This window comes from Mizuhopecten yessoensis, unplaced genomic scaffold, assembly GCF_002113885.1.
Source record: "Mizuhopecten yessoensis strain PY_sf001 unplaced genomic scaffold, ASM211388v2 scaffold10641, whole genome shotgun sequence".
Lineage (NCBI taxonomy): Eukaryota > Metazoa > Mollusca > Bivalvia > Pectinida > Pectinidae > Mizuhopecten > Mizuhopecten yessoensis.
In genome coordinates, this window is record NW_018408648.1 from 780573 (window position 1) to 796996 (window position 16424).

The window sequence follows — 16424 nt, forward strand, 5'->3', positions numbered from 1 at the left end:
TAAGTTAAGTTTAATTCTTTATAGTAACATGTATTAGACATAAGTTAAGTTTAATACTATATAACAACATGTATCTGACATAAGTTAAGTTTAATACTATATAACAACATGTATTAGATATAAGTTAAGTTTAATACTTTATAGTAACATGTATTAGACATAAGTTAAGTTTAATACTTTATAACAACATGTATTAGACATAAGTTAAATTTAATACTTTATATAAACATGTATTAGACATAAGTTAAGTTTGATACTTTATATTTACATGTATTAGACATAAACTAAGACAGCTGATTTGTGTTATTTCTCTGTTTTGTTTTTTCACCCGAAAAAAAATGAAATTTAGTCACTTTGAATTCTCATTGTTTTGTCTTTTCGAATTGAATTATCTTCTTTTCGCCCCGTAAAGGCAAAAGAAAGAAATGGCACAATCAGCCACCGTAATGAATAAACGATTCCATTTTACATACAACAAATTACACATAACGAAATATCAACTCTGCTTCCAACAAATATACATTTGACATCAACACAGTAAAACTAGCAATAATTAAATTTGACAATAGAAATTAAATTGAACTTACATGTGACTGGATTAACATTGACATTTTGAATTACATGCGAGTACAACATTGTCCTTGACTCATACAAGAATGAAAAAGGGTGCCTGAATAATCTTGATCCAGTAAAAGACGAACTGATCTTGATAATCCATAACTTCTTAAAACGCACATTACCCAAAATTATCTTACATCAAGTAAAAGAAACATTGACCTTGATAGGCTCTGACTGAGTAAAATACGTGTTGACCGATATTAAACTGGACCAAAATGACACACTGACCTGGACAAGCCCTAATCTAGTAAAATAAACATTGACCTATATCAGCCTGGACTAAAATGACACACTGACCTAGACAAGCCCTAATCTAGTAAAATAAACATTGACCTATATTAGCCTGACCAAAATGACACACTGACCTAAACAAGCCCTAATCTAGTAAAATAAACATTGACCTATATTTGACTGCATTTAATAAAAGGCACATTGAATTATGACAGCAAAATTAATTGTTATTTTATAGTTCTATATATACAAAGTTGGTCTTAAAACAATCATTGACAGTGACCTACTTTACATTGTCACGGTAATACCCATCTAGTGAATTGTCTGTACCATATCAAAGCGCTTTCTATCACTTTTTTTTACTTCCTTGCTTATTTTAGCACACCTACAATTTAGAAATTGTATACTATGAAGCATTGTGTGATAATATTGTTTGGACTAGATTTTCATTTACACAATGAACACACTTGGAGGTTAAAAGTCATGATTACGCTATATTATCATACACACAGATGTAAGATAAATCTTAACGAACGATGATTTGTACCAACAAAAGAACTAACTTAATGAATTTTCATGGCTAGAGTGAAAGGTTACTTTGTTTGCTATAATTCTAAAGCACATGCAGAAAAGCGTGTATGGTAGTTCATTGCAAATATGCCTTACCGAACCGTTGTTCGTCGCATTTCAAAGAGTTAAAACTGAAGCCAATAGGGAACTTAAGAATTACTTTAAAATCATTAAGTGGACAACTCCATTACGAGAGTGCCATCACAGAATTCATATTCCGTCTTTTCGTATTGCAGAGTTATCTGCTCTTGTGAGCAAGTATTGATTGTTACGTCATTTGTTTGTGAGAGTAACGTTATAATTTTTTGAGAAAGCAGCGTAATTTTCTCACACAAACTAATGACGATGACAATATAAAAAGATGAGTAGTGGCACGGTTAATAACATAAACACTTTTCTTATTATTGATCTTAAATTTATCAGTACACATAAACGTTTAAGCTATTCATACAATTAAGGGGTTTCGTGCACCTCCCCTTCTGCTTCAACAGTTGTAAGAATTAATTTGGACTTCCACTTTTTGTCCCCTAGCATTAACAATGAAGAAGCAGAAGCTGTATGGTATAGTGTAAACCATTCATATTTTGATAAACTGTATCAATTACTAAACTGTTAATGTGCAATCAGCTGTATGTGTGAGTGTTACGTTCGTTTATCAATGTAGTAACATTTGTAGTTATGCTATAGTGATACAAACCTTGACAAAGTAGATCTCTCATTGATGTTATGATGAGCTCCAGCGATCTGAAGTCGGACACCTCGAACACTTTCCTTCTGCTGCTGGCGATCTGATTGAGTTCGTCACTGAAGATCTGAGTACCGACACCCACAGATACCAAGGTGATGCCCTCGACCTTAGCCATATTTGCCTGGGCGACAGTCAGTTTGGGAGAACTTGATCTTCCATCGGTAATAACAACAATCATTTTGGGAGCCATTGCACGACCTTCCTTTCTGATCATATCACGTGCGCGTTCTATACCACGTGCTGTATTCGTTCCCACTTTTGGATGTCGTAAATTTCTAGCGAGGATTTTCAGCAGTTCTTTATTTTTTGGAGGTTGTAACCCCACTGTGTCACCTATAATAGTACTGTATACTATTAAACCTACATGAATTGCGTCTGTACTTATCTCGAAGTTATCGATTAGATTGGCAACGAACTGTTTCTGACGTATAAAATCAGCATCATCGATACTATCCGATCCGTCCATCACAAACACAATATCTCCCGGTACGTCACAAATTTTATCTGTAAAATAATAAAGAGTTAATAAGCACTGTGAACGCTTGCATATTTATCTACTGTTAAGCAATAAGTAATCAAGTTCGAAAAATAAAACTTGACGCTTTATTTCTATTTATGTTGGTAAACGTTAAGTCCTTGTATACTGACAGCTTAGTTTATAGAATTTTCACTTTAAGTGATTTTCTTATGCAAATTGAAATAGCTTTGTCAACATTTGAAACGTGAATGCTTGTTTTACGGAAATGTATTTCAAAATGTGGGCGCCCTTGCCATTATGACATACGTACCTGATGGTACAGGGATAACAACAGGAGGCTTCGTTGGGATAGGAATAGCTGTAGTCGTGGTTGTAGTTGTCGTAATCACTGTAAAAAAATGGAGGTTCTTTTAGTATGTGTAGCGTAAGTAAGCCTTTTTTTACAGAGGTTCCTTATCTATATTAGTCGTGAAAGTGTCCCATAGGAAAGCGTTAGCCAAAGATAAGTAAGGCATTATGTATTTACCTTTAAAACTGTAAATGTTTACAGATAAAATACTTTATACTGTTAAACCCTTCGATTTTCTTATATTGTGTAGCATCTCCTTGTTTCTTATAAACCATTTATGTTTTCTGCCAATCTGTTTTCACGCCGACTGTCAAATTTGTATGTTTAATATAAATGAACAATCAGGTAAGTTTGCTTGTTTTTCTTGTCCAAACAATCTTATAAATTATTGTATTAAATATAGAAGACTGTTGACGTAATTACATGTTCATTTTGTATTGTTGTCTTATTCATGAAGGAAACAAAAACAAATCAGTTTTTTATGAATTAATCGAAGGAAAATAATTGTCATGTCTCCCCTGTGTATGTGCAATTCGTAATTTTTAATTCTGAAAAAAGGAGAAATATCAAAAATATGAATATTTCATTAAACAATGCTCATACCAATGCACTGTAAGTTTTCTTATATCCTTTGCCATTTAATTGATGTTGTCTTATTCCTTTGCCATTTAATTGATGTTGTCTTATTCCTTTGCCATTTAATTGATGTTGTCTTATTCCAGTGCCATTTAATTGATGTTGTCTTATTCCTGTGCCATTTAATTGATGTTGTCTTATTCCTTTGCCATTTAATTGATGTTGTCTTATTGCTGTGCCATTTAATTGATGTTGTCTTATTCCTGTGCCATTTAATTGATGTTGTCTTATTCCTTTGCCATTTAATTGATGTTGTCTTATCCCTTTGCCATTAAATTGATGTTGTCTTATTTTTTTGCCATTTAATTGCTGTTGTCTTATTCCTTTGCCATTTTATTGATGTTGTCTTATTCCTGTGCCATTAAATTGATGTTGTCTTATTCCTTTGCCATTTAATTTATGTTGTCTTATTCCTTTGCCATTTAATTGATGTTGTCTTATCCCTTTGCCATTAAGTTGATGTTGTCTTATTCCTTTGCCATTAAATTGATGTTGTCTTATTCCTTTGCCATTTAATTGATGTTGTCTTATTTCTTTGCCATTTAATTGAAGTTGTCTTATCCCTTTGCCATTTAATTGATGTTGTCTTATCCCTTTGCCATTAAATTGATGTTGTCTTATTCCTTTGCCATTTAATTGATGTTGTCTTATTCCTTTGCCATTTAATTGATGTTGTCTTATTCCTGTGGTATTTTATTGATGTTGTCTTATTCCTTTGCCATTTAATTGATGTTGTCTTATTCATCTGCCATTTAATTGATGTTGTCTTATTCCTGTGCCATTTAATTGATGTTGTCTTATCCCTTTGCCATTTAATTGATACACTATTATTTAGTTTCGTCGTAATGAGGAGATGTAACATTATATTGACATTAGCATGCATTAACACTGTAATCCTACTAAATTAATCTGGCAGACATAAAATATGCACTCCACAGGACTGGATTCCATCTGATGGAATTTCTGTCTGCAGTTGCCATATCAGTCACAGAGTTTTGACTTTCAACATTGACACGCACATATTATTATACTGTTACACTGTACTAGCTAATAAAAAGTCACTGAATATCAGAATTATGTTATTTTCACGAAATGCTCTTTTTCTTAATACAGACATGCTTTGCGTTTTGTATCATTTAAACATTCCCAAGCGTATTCGAGCGAGGACATTTCTTGAAAACACTCTTTAAACAAAAAAGCGAGTATGGAAAACGATAAAAGGTCAATAAAAGCACTAAAGCTCTTACCGTTCGCCTTACTGAGGAAAATGAATTTCAATTTACTTACGGAAAAAAAAAATCTGAAGCTTGGTGCTTCCTGTGAAGGTCAACCGGATGTAGTTCAATGTTGAAAGAGTACCAACCTGTACCAGCGACTGGAAACTTACCTGTACAGACCATTCGTTGGATCTCGATTACCAACGTCTGGAGACTTACCTGTACAGACCATTCGTTGGATCTTGAACACCAACGTCTGGAGACTTACCTGTACAGACCATTCGTTGGATCTCGAACACCAACGTCTGGAGAGTAGCAAACGAGGCGGCGGTGTAAACCTTTTCCGGTCGAGACGCAATCTGTCGTAACTCGTCTCTGAATGTTTGACCGATTCCAACTGCTATCACTCGAATACCCTCTATCTTTGCTATATTCGCTTGCTTTCGAGTTTCTCGGGGGTTATCCGAACTTCCATCTGTGATGACGATGAGAATTTTCGGCACCCCTGCTCTTCCGCGCGTTTTAAACTCATTGCGAACATACGCTATACCTTTTGCGGTATTTGTACTCGCTTTGGGTTGCCGCAAAATGCCAGACAAAGTTCTTAAAACGTTTTTCGGTTTGAAAGGTTGGAGACCAATATGGTCGCCAACGTCGGAACTGTAGACGACAAAGCCAACGTGAATAGCGTCCCTGCCGACGTCGAAGTTCGTCACTAGCTGACTCACGAAGTTCTTTATTTCTCTCCAGTTCTGGTCCTGAATGCTGTCAGATCCGTCTATCAGGATCATAATATCGGCAGGCACGTAACAGTTGAGTACTGAAACAATTCAATAATTATAATGTTATACTTTGCCGAAGTATAAAAAAAAAGTCGCAGACCGATTATTTTAGCCACAAAAAATAGTTTCTGATTTCTTATGCAATATTGACGGTAAATTAAAAACAAAAACAAAAAAAACCGTATATAATAGGAACTCTGATTTAGTTGTATCTTAACTTATATCTTCGGCGTTGATATAAACTAAAGTTGTAATCATACTCACTAAATAACTGTACACTGTAAATATACTGTAAATATATGATTGGACAGAAACGGTACATGTATCACAAAATGGTTAATTTCATGTAAATTTAGCATTTATTTACAGTTCAGGTTCTTTCACGATTGGTTTATCAAGTCAAAAGTTTGGAGAGATATATCTACAGATGACATTATTTACAGTTGGTGCTTGTAAACTCCCAAAGTGGATCATTATCTCCTTACCTATCTCTCATTTCTATTTATTTGCGCGGCAAAGCATGACGTCACAAATGAATGTTGACCTTACCTTGCTGGTAGGCATTGTGTGCCATAAGTGCCACAAGCACTAACGAAATCGGTAGCTTCATTTCTGCTTTTACACCTAGAAAATAAACACATTGAATATAAAGATAGCATTGAAAATCTATATTCTAATGATTCCGAAAAAGTTTCAGCAAAACAGCACTTTCCTTAGTAAGATTCACAGCAAAAGAATGGGAAAGACACTTGAAAAGAAGAGAGAGGAAATTAAAAAAAATAACAGAAAAAAGTCAGATTTTTGCGTTTTCACTTTTACTAAACGCTAACATGAATTTTGAAGTAAGATCGTTTAAAATTCAAACAAGCTTATAAGTTATCATATTTTGCTTGCGCAGAAATATTTATTCATTTTTGTGTCTATAAATGAGGATTATTGGATTAAAAATTACAATTTGACAGAATTATAAAGAAAGAAATCTGGGAAAATGCGGCAAGCACACCATGCTGATGACTGGAGGCTAACTAAGTGAAGAAGACAGCTGTCATAAACCTTTGTTATAACGTCCTGTTAGGGCTGACCTCTGACCTGTTAGGGTTAGAAAGGTCAGAGTAATATTGTTCATTGCCAAACTGGATGTAACGTAGTATTAATGATAGCGGTTTTATTACCACCATGAAACGGACATCAGGACTCGAATGTTCAAAGTCTTGTTAGCTTAACGTGTCGGTAATGCGAGTTTTCTAAATACGTTTCCATAAAGAAATGTCTGCGATAATGTTCGTTTTTTATATACGTGTATTTATTTCTTGTCTTCTTTTGGAAATGTTGTCTCCATAAACTTTTTTTTAATTGCAGTAATTCTTAAAAACTTCTGCTTTCCTCCTTTCACAAGATAAAATATTTGCGTTACTGATTCGGAAAACTAACTATGCTTCAGACAACTGGACCAGAGAGTAGCAGGTGTTATAATAATCCGTCGCCAGGACACAAAACATGAAATTCATTGTTTCCGGACGAAAAAAACAATCGTAAACAACAATAATAAACGAATAAACATTTCCTAAAGGATGTTGTTGATATTTATGTTTATCACATAATGTACTGTGTTATCCAGTGAATATTCCCATTTCATATTTCCATGTAATATGACCTATCAGCCCTGTGATTGGTTGTAAGTTTCACTTGTTTCAATTGTGACGTCACTACTAGGACAACTACATGACGTCACAGACTTACGCGCTGGAGTCAAAATGGCGGCTTTTACATTTCAAAGTTTTGTGAAAATTATCGTTTTATACGAATTAATGCCACAAATCTTGATTATGTGATAAAAAGGATCTTACACCCGTTTTCATTTCATATGAAATTAATGAAACTCGTCACGAATTTTTCATTTTAGCTCGCCAGAGGCTCGCTCAATTGATAAATTCTTAGACTCGTTTCATAAATCTCATGTGAAATGGAAACACATGTAAGATCCTATATTTCTTCTTTCCTATCGTGAAATATAAAACCGACTGTGGCGTTAAGGTTCTTCCAGGCTTGTTGGACTGGGTATTTCTTTAACGACATTTCCTTCATATAAATTTTATATCAAATTCAGCGTTCTTGAGACTATTAACTGTCCTTTTTCTATACCTTATTTTGACAATAAGTATCTAAAATTCACCGTAATAAATACTAACCTCGCCATGAATATATTGAAATGCTTTCATTCACGTGTTTTATAAATGTATGTACATGTACGTGTGTTATTGCCAAGGTTGAGGAACCCCATATTGTTGAATGTTATGTCTGTATTTAATACATGGATCGTGGTGACTTTATCAGACTAGGTCGCGTAATAGATCCTACAGTGTCTGGTGATAACGTGTATCAATGCGCATGTAACATAATTAAAATGTCACTGGTCAAAACGGATGTTCTGGGAGAATCTCGTATTTATATAGACACGGGCAGCCCGTCGTCACTGGTCAGTAGACGACATTTGACGGGTAATCGGTATTATTAACCGGTGCACTGACCACGGGCTTGATGACATAGCCGGTCAATGAAGTGACGGAGTAAACTCTAATTTCAAATCTGGACAATGCGCAGAAGCTGGTCAATAGACAAACGTATCATTATGAGATACTTAAAACCTTCGGTAAAACGAATACACCTTTTCGTGCCGTATTTAGTACTACTAATACCCAAAATAATTAACTGGACACTACTTTAAGGATCAACAAGCCCCCTAAATCATGTTAGGGTCACCCAAAAGTGTAAGCCCCCTGATAAGTCACATTTAAATACCACAATTAAACATTGGAATTCAGATATGCAATTTGGAAACATTAAGCTTGTTATTTAGTTATTTAAAAGGTAGAAAGCGACGATGACTTTGTCAATAATGTAGCTTTAAGAATAATGTTTCAATCAAAACTAGTTCAATCGCATGTTAACATGTCAATATTGGTTAAGAAATGAAGTCATGACGGACAGTGTATTCTCGCACCTCAGACAGAGATATCCCTTGTTCTGTTTTGTCGTTATAGGTATAGTTTTGATGTTGTTAGATATTTGATGTTGTAGATAAAATATAATCTACACTGTGAAATACGATGTAATCTATGTAAGGACGGACTCATTCAAATGTAACTTAAGTAGTGAAGAGGTAATTATCATTAGAGGCCCAAGGCGGGATACTTGTAGTTTTTAGCAAAAATGAATAGTTCTTTCCGAACTAAAAGGTTCGAGAGAAAAAAAATCAGTTTCCTGTAACTGAGCGAGATCGGGTTATCTCAGCCGAGGGTTCCGTATCTGTAACAAAACCCCAACCGAGGCGTAAACCGAGGTTGGGATGTTGCAGAATATTAGCCCGAGTCTCGGTAACCAGATCTCGCTCAGTTACAGGTAAAAGAATTTATTAGTATATAACCTCCCCTCCCTCACTATGACTATGCTTGGGAACCAATCCTGACATGCTTTGGGTATTAATATAATTTTTAGGGGTTTAAATCAACAATCAGTGAATCTCGTTTTTTACTATCATTGGGAGATTTAACATCAAGCATTTTACTCAACCATCGAAATAAGTCCAAATATACATCATGTTATTTGATGTAACGGTTGAGAAAACGTCATTTTATTCTAAGCGTTTCGGACGCAGAATATTATAACCTCTGAGGGTTCATGTTTAAAGACACTAGCATAGGCCCTGTGTACAGGTCAGTTCACTGTCCGTGAGTAGATATGTTGATAGGTGGACACTATACGTACTGTATACTGACCAGTAGGTGGACAGGGACAGACAGCAATGACACCCCGCCCGTAAAACATTCTATTAACACGACCATTACACCATGTTATATGTCATTATTACGTCCCTTGTGTGTCCTGATCGATTGGTCAAGCTGACCACTCACGATAGGTATGTTCAGGTTGTGGTGACTATTGATGATATGGCCATTTTTTTAACAATACACACGGCACTCAACAGAATATCATATCAATTGGTAGATCCGTTACTGTTAAAAAATAATAGTGAAAAAGAAAACAAATCTCAAATTCGAAAGACCCTATATTGAAAGCTATCAAAATTGATGAGTCTTATTACCATAGAAAGTCCTTACAGTCAAAACTAAATGAACCTCATCAGAAAACATCATGCTTCAAACTTGGCTTGAAGTCATATCTAAATGCATGTACTATTTAACATTTCAAACTCCGTGGCAGATATGTTTTTTAAAACTAAACGGTTATCTTATCAGATGTAAAATATATATTGGCTTTATTATATATATAGCAACTTTTATTCGTGTCACCAAACAAATATGAGTTTGATGTTTTCAAGATCAAGATCAAGTATGAAATTTTAATTTCACAACAATTGGTAGCTGATGAGGTGCTCCTATAATACATGATGGAATTCCATAATTGTTTACAACGTCGACACTACTGCACGAAATTGTACGTGGTTTTAAAGCAGTGTAAGTCTGACGGAACACCAAACACAATTGCTATCTAATTTAAACTGTATTTACATAACCAAGTCGTCCCATGAAAACACAAGCAAAACTGATATAAATAGTGCATTAAAAAAGCTCCATTCGACCGGCACAATTCGATGAGAGACCCGTCAACCGTTTCTCGTACAATGCTTTGAAAAATACCGAGAATCTAACATAACGTTTCACCTAATTTTTATGAGAAGACTTAATTGAAGCTAATTTTTGTATATCATGTATGCAATTAATGTTCATGTTATGATTAGGGCCTTTTGTAATTTTGAAACTTCGTGAATCCGTACATATAGTTGATCATTAGAAAAACTAGCAAACATGCGTTGAAACGAGCAAAAATAGCGCGTCGACAGTGAATGACACCGAATGACAAAATGGCAATTTTCAAAATTGAGTATATTTTAAAATTTGATTTTATTAAGCAGGCAAAATAAACTTTGACTAAAGATTGCTGAGAACATTCTTACACAAGTTTGGAAATATGTACCGACATTTTCTCTATCGAATAGAACTAATGTCGTATATTCAATGACAAAATAAACCCGCCATTTATAACATCGTACCTAATACAACTTTTACCACACTCTCTAAATGCTGGCCTATGATCTAGGAGCTACACTAGTCTCTACGGTTCTCGAGGATGTGAAAATTCCTCAACCATCAAACTAGACAAGCTACAAGCCCCTAAGTTGTTGTTGGGTTTTTTTTTAATGTGCAGCTGCATTCTTCCACAAGCATGTCTTCCCTTTGTTTGAAACTTTGATTCAGACATCCAAGTGATCAAGATTATGAAAGTTTCACTTCAGCTGTATATATAGTGAAGATTCTAGACACGTGACCAAGTCTACCATCAAAGAACTTAATTTTCTTTTTCTCTGATCTGTCGACCACCGTGAGCATCACTTTGTACATAGCAAGATAAAACACGTACAACAAAATCCGAACAATTCTGCATTTTTAACTGTAAATGTGTCAATGTATTGTGAAATGAATAAACTGTAGGCTGAATAGGATGTAACTCATTTTGATCTTAACAGAACAACTGAATACAAAAATATGTTTAAAACTGTGAAATCAAGGAAATGACGTGGTTAAGTCATTTGTGTTAACGCACACAGGGACCTGATAATCTGTTATATTGTGTACCTATCTTATTTGTAGGGATTGATATTAGACATATTAAGGTTCAGATCAATATCTGTTAAAATGCTACCACAATGATTAAAAATACCACTTTTACCGATTGTTAAACTGTTAAAACGTCTCATATATTACTAATGATTTGGTCTTTTGATATTAACATTTTTTCAGGTCCCTGTGGTAGCAGAGACTAAAGCTAATATATATGTTATAAATGTATCACAAAACACAATGAAATTTTGACAAAATCGATCAAGATTTCTAAACGATAAGAGTATGTAAAATTGAATAAATAAATTTAAATTTCTTACATATATAATATCTTACCTTAGACGAGAAAAGCAATTATTCCTAAACCATTACCACAAATGTTACAATGCTGTTCTGTACCACGCCGCTACCGTCGACGATTTTGAGCAGTTTTATAGTGTAAGAGCAGTAATGTAGCTTAACCTGCCCCGAAACTTGGCCCCGTCCGAGGGAACCTTTGATGCGGTATCAAGACTGTAGTTGATACATCTGTCTGTGCGACGTCTAACGACACGCCGCTGGGCACTGCAAAGTGACGTCACACAGGTAAGAACTCCCAAAAAGGCACCAGGTGACATATATCTATTTATCTGAGCACTAGTAAGTTTATCTGGAAAAACATCATAAGTGATTTTTTCGAATTGTTTATTGGTAGTTATGTTTACGTAGGGTTTACATGTAATTAATCCTGGTTTAACAAGCAACCCTGCTGTACACCTGTGGAAGTTATTATGTGTCCGGAACGTTTTACACGGGGATTAAGAAACACTTAGCATATCTAATGGGACATGCCAAACAAGAAATGTTGACCCCTGTCAGAAATGGTCCATTTATCTTCACCTGGGCATCAGAACTTATACCTCTGTACCTTACCCGCGGCTAGAGAGGGAGATCTGGTCAAGTTTGATGGACATAGCCTCTTCCAGCAGACACCTGTCTATGTGTGGGTCGTCGCTAATTTTGTCTTGTGATGTTTAAACAGGCAACACCTAGGGTGCTAAATTACAGTTACAGTACGTTCCCCCGCAAAATAACTTGTTATTTTAACATTACAACTCCGCCATTTCCTCCTCGAGCTGAAACGCCTATGTCTGTTGCAAGTGAATTCGCTTTTTCCGATTACTCAATTGATATTCAACGTAATTTCATATTTTGCGTATCTTATTTTATGACACTTGCCAAGTCGTCCCAGGAAAACACAAATACATCTTGTGCCAGTTTCACGAACGTCCCTTAATTTCAGAGAATTCCTTTACTTGTTTTTTTTTTCATTGGCAAGCATTAATTGAATGAAGGAAAAATCTTTAGGATGTTTTCCTTATTTCAGTGTTGACATATAATGGAAAAAACTTGGTATATTTCCTTAAGTTAGGAGCGTTCGTGCCACTGAGGCCATTTAAAACAATATTTGAAATCCCCCATCTACGACTAATAAACATATGCGTACTTCGTTCACAAGGATATTTAGAAAATGACTTTGTGGTCGCGTGACGCAGTGGATAGCGCACTCGCCTTTCACAGAGACGGCCGGGGTTCGATTCTTAGGAGTTTTGCAGAAAACACTCGCGTTATAATGTCACTTATTCCAGTTGTAATCTCGCTTAAAGCTGAATGATTTAATGTCACCTTTGGGGTTTTACTTTCTTTATTTTTTTCTTTATATTTCCCTCAATATATCGTAAATCCTGATTATAACTACTTCGACTTGTAAGACAAATTGGGCACTTGTTACATGGGTTCGTGGTATTAAGGTTATTGTCACCGACGATCGTTGGATTCCGATCTGTTTAATATTCATGGGTCTACAAGTCCAACAACCGAGATCGGCAGACAAGGGGGAAACGTGGCCACATCCGTGTTCCGAAAATGAGGTTACACACAGATCGATACATGCATTTGTAAAGTGTAAACTAGCGGAAAGCAGTCTTCATCGCAATTCGGGAACGCACGTAAGCCCAAATATTTCATTTCAAAAGGGAGCTAACTCCAAACCATTTCTCTTTGAATTACGGCTTTTAAATTATATCCTACATAGCTTCTGACTAGATAATCATCTTACGTAGAGACGAACTAACGTCTTACTAGGGAGACTCCCTGGTCCCGTCATCATAACAGCTGTAAAAGTAATTACTTTATTATGAATTTTTGGTCACTGTTATTCTGTCACATCTCGCTTATCTCTGACCATTTGTTGACCACCCAGATGATGCATCTGTCTCCTCGGTCGACATCTCAGTTCATCTAACCACTCTCGGATAATTTCCATTTATTCACTCCCACTCGGTAAAATATAAATGAAATCTGTCAGAAGACCAAATTCTTCCCTCTATATGCTACTTATATATGGCATTGTTTTACAAAGAACAATTATTTATGAAATAATTTGTAATGTTTTATTATAATAAAGTTATATAGTTTCAAAATATCAAAAGTGACTCAATTTGAAATCTCCCAGTGAGATTTTCATTTTGTTATAACATATAAACTGAATTCGTCTATTGTCACAGAAATTGTTTTTGTTTTTATACGACCGTCAAATTTGACGGTAGTATTATGGTATGGCGTTGTCCGTCCGTCCGTCCAGCGTAAACTTTGTTTGTCCGGCAATCTCCTCCTACAATTTTCAACTGATCTATTTGAAACTTGGTATACGTTATAATCATGATATGAAGTTGTGTCTCCCTTAAAAGAATTTTGATTCGACAATTTTTCCAAAAGTTATTGCCCTTTGTTCATTTCAGTATTTTATTTTTTTTCTGAAGATTTTCTCCTACATTTTTCATAGCATATCAGCTAACCACTCTGAGAATGATGCAGATCTTATTTCATTGTAAGAAAGAATATAACACTATATGGCATTCGACGGGCGTATTTTGTTCCGCCCCGCGGTACTCTTGGTGGTTTTTTTAAATCGCCCTGTAGCCCTTTTCTGTGTTCGTGTTGTTACTGGTATGCTTATTTTAAAATACGTAAATCGTCTGGCTAACAACGATGTAAGAACTATTAAATGCTGTGATCATATTTTGTTGTTATTTTCCAAATATCCCTTTGCTAATAAAAAGTGGGTTTGTCTCCTGATTCGTTATTAGATGTATATATGGTTATCTGTTATACTACATGGTTATCTGTTAAACTACAGGGTTATCTGTTATACTACATGGTTATCTGTTATACTACATGTTTATCTGCAAAAGTCTAATTATCGAATTTTAATTCTCGTAATCAAGTAGTTGTATAGCAATCAGGAAATAAAGAACTCGCGAGAATAAAGATGTATACATCCATGTCTAGTAGCGAGCCATTGCGGTTAACCATATTGATCTAACTCGAGTTATTTTTTAATTGATATTAACTCAGACAGCTATATATGCTTACGTCTTTTTTTACCCATTATTTGTCATGCCTCGATGTTTTGGTATCTTTTGAAATCTAACCACTTGTAAAAATCAAGCAATCAATATGGTACTACATCGCGGAGGAATTTCTGTGATGTAGGAGTAAACAGTCAAAGGGCGCTAATCTCCAAGCCGTCACGTTCTATAATTAAGGTTTCAACCAGTCCAGGCAACTTTTTTTCTTTTTTTTTTTAATACTGCCGATTAATGGGTAGCCTTCGGGTTCATAAACAGTCACAAGCATGTTGAAGTATTTGGAATGTTCATACATTTTTGTAATGTTAGAGCGGATGTGTTAATTTAACTTTTTATAACTTTCCGCATGCTGTATAATTGTCATAAAACGATTTACTTCTCCGATTTTGTTAACTATATTCTTAAAAAAATATTCCAAACATGCACGATATGCCTTAAGACACGTTGTGAAATGAATGAGTATTATTTCTATGAATGATGATCATACTTACCGAAAAATGTTTTAAAATCCACCAAAATGTAAATAGATGTAAATGGTTTCCTGTAGTTCCCTCCAGTACATGCGAGTCAAACGAACAATCCCTTCCTTTCTGGTGCCGCATGCGGCGTGTTTTAACTTAACTTTAGACAGAATGTTCAGACATTGCTACTATACTATTCTACAAAACACAAGTCTCTGTATATAAAATAGCCAGTAAAATTCGTTTGATTATCTTTTGTTGCCTGTTATATCCGTACACCGTTGTTATAATTACGGGGTGTTAATTACGCTACACGATGAAGTTATACGTGTCTGTTGATGAGAGTACCGGTTACTGTGGTGGCACGAAGCGTATTTTGTTTATATACACACTGCGTGACTTTATCGTTCGATTTGTCATGCTAACGTATGTGTTACACTGCTTTGGTCATTTACGTCAAAAATGTGTTTACAGTCCGGCTGTGGTCGTTCGGACGTACGCGTGCACGGACGTGGTCAATCTCCTGTTGTAATACGCTTGAATGCTCAAACTACTGTCATGTCTTGAAAGCTTTGTTTACATCAAATTCTGGTTTTCTTTCCTTACCTTTTGATCATGATGACAATGGCTACTGGTGGAGACATATCTTAATACAGACACTCTACCAACTCCCAAGTTTTTATGAAGAAATTCTCAACTGCATTTTACTACTAGCTTATCTCCCCTTGTTTAGAATCAGACATTTAAATGATTAAAATTATTAGAGTTAATTTTTATCTAAATAATTTAATATCTATTTAATATTCTAGAGACGAAGGCCAGTCTAATATCAATAGTGTAATTTTACATATTGGTGACGGCTTAATGACGTCATAACAAACAACTATTGTTAGAACCAAAAACAAACAATACACTTGAAAAAAAGGGTGACATTTTTTTGTCATCTTTCAGCGTTTCACTTTCAGTGGCTATCGATTGATATCTGTCTCGTGGTGACATGTGATACAAGATGTAGCATCCTAAACTTAGTTATAGCTTTGATTGTCTGTTAGTGTATACCAGTCATTGACTGAGAGAAATCGACACGGATCGTGCATATTTAGTATACCATATTAAGTTGTCTCAATGTGAAAAAGAGCCAATACCGAGCCAATACGGAAGTGTTAAGAAAACTATAACTCAAAATATACAGAACAAGAGTAAAATTTATCGAGGATGATATTTACAACGAGACATTTGAAAAAGTGCAGGGACAATAAGACCAGATGTTCCGGAAGGGTAAGCG

At 35.1% G+C, this 16424-nt stretch overlaps 1 protein-coding gene across 1 annotated transcript in view; it reads right to left on the reverse strand.

Moving 5' to 3' along the window:
• Positions 1–15224, reverse strand: part of LOC110461617 — a 39349-nt gene extending 24125 nt beyond the window's left edge. Inside the window, exons 1-5 of the mRNA XM_021515159.1 lie at positions 15170–15224; positions 6179–6253; positions 5116–5667; positions 2956–3033; positions 2117–2671 (exon numbers count right to left, since the gene is read on the reverse strand). Of these exons, the coding sequence (XP_021370834.1) occupies positions 2117–2671; positions 2956–3033; positions 5116–5667; positions 6179–6239 (1246 nt within the window). The 5' untranslated portion in view covers positions 6240–6253; positions 15170–15224. The remainder of the gene's footprint in view (positions 1–2116; positions 2672–2955; positions 3034–5115; positions 5668–6178; positions 6254–15169) is intronic.
• Positions 15225–16424: the final 1200 nt, after the last annotated feature.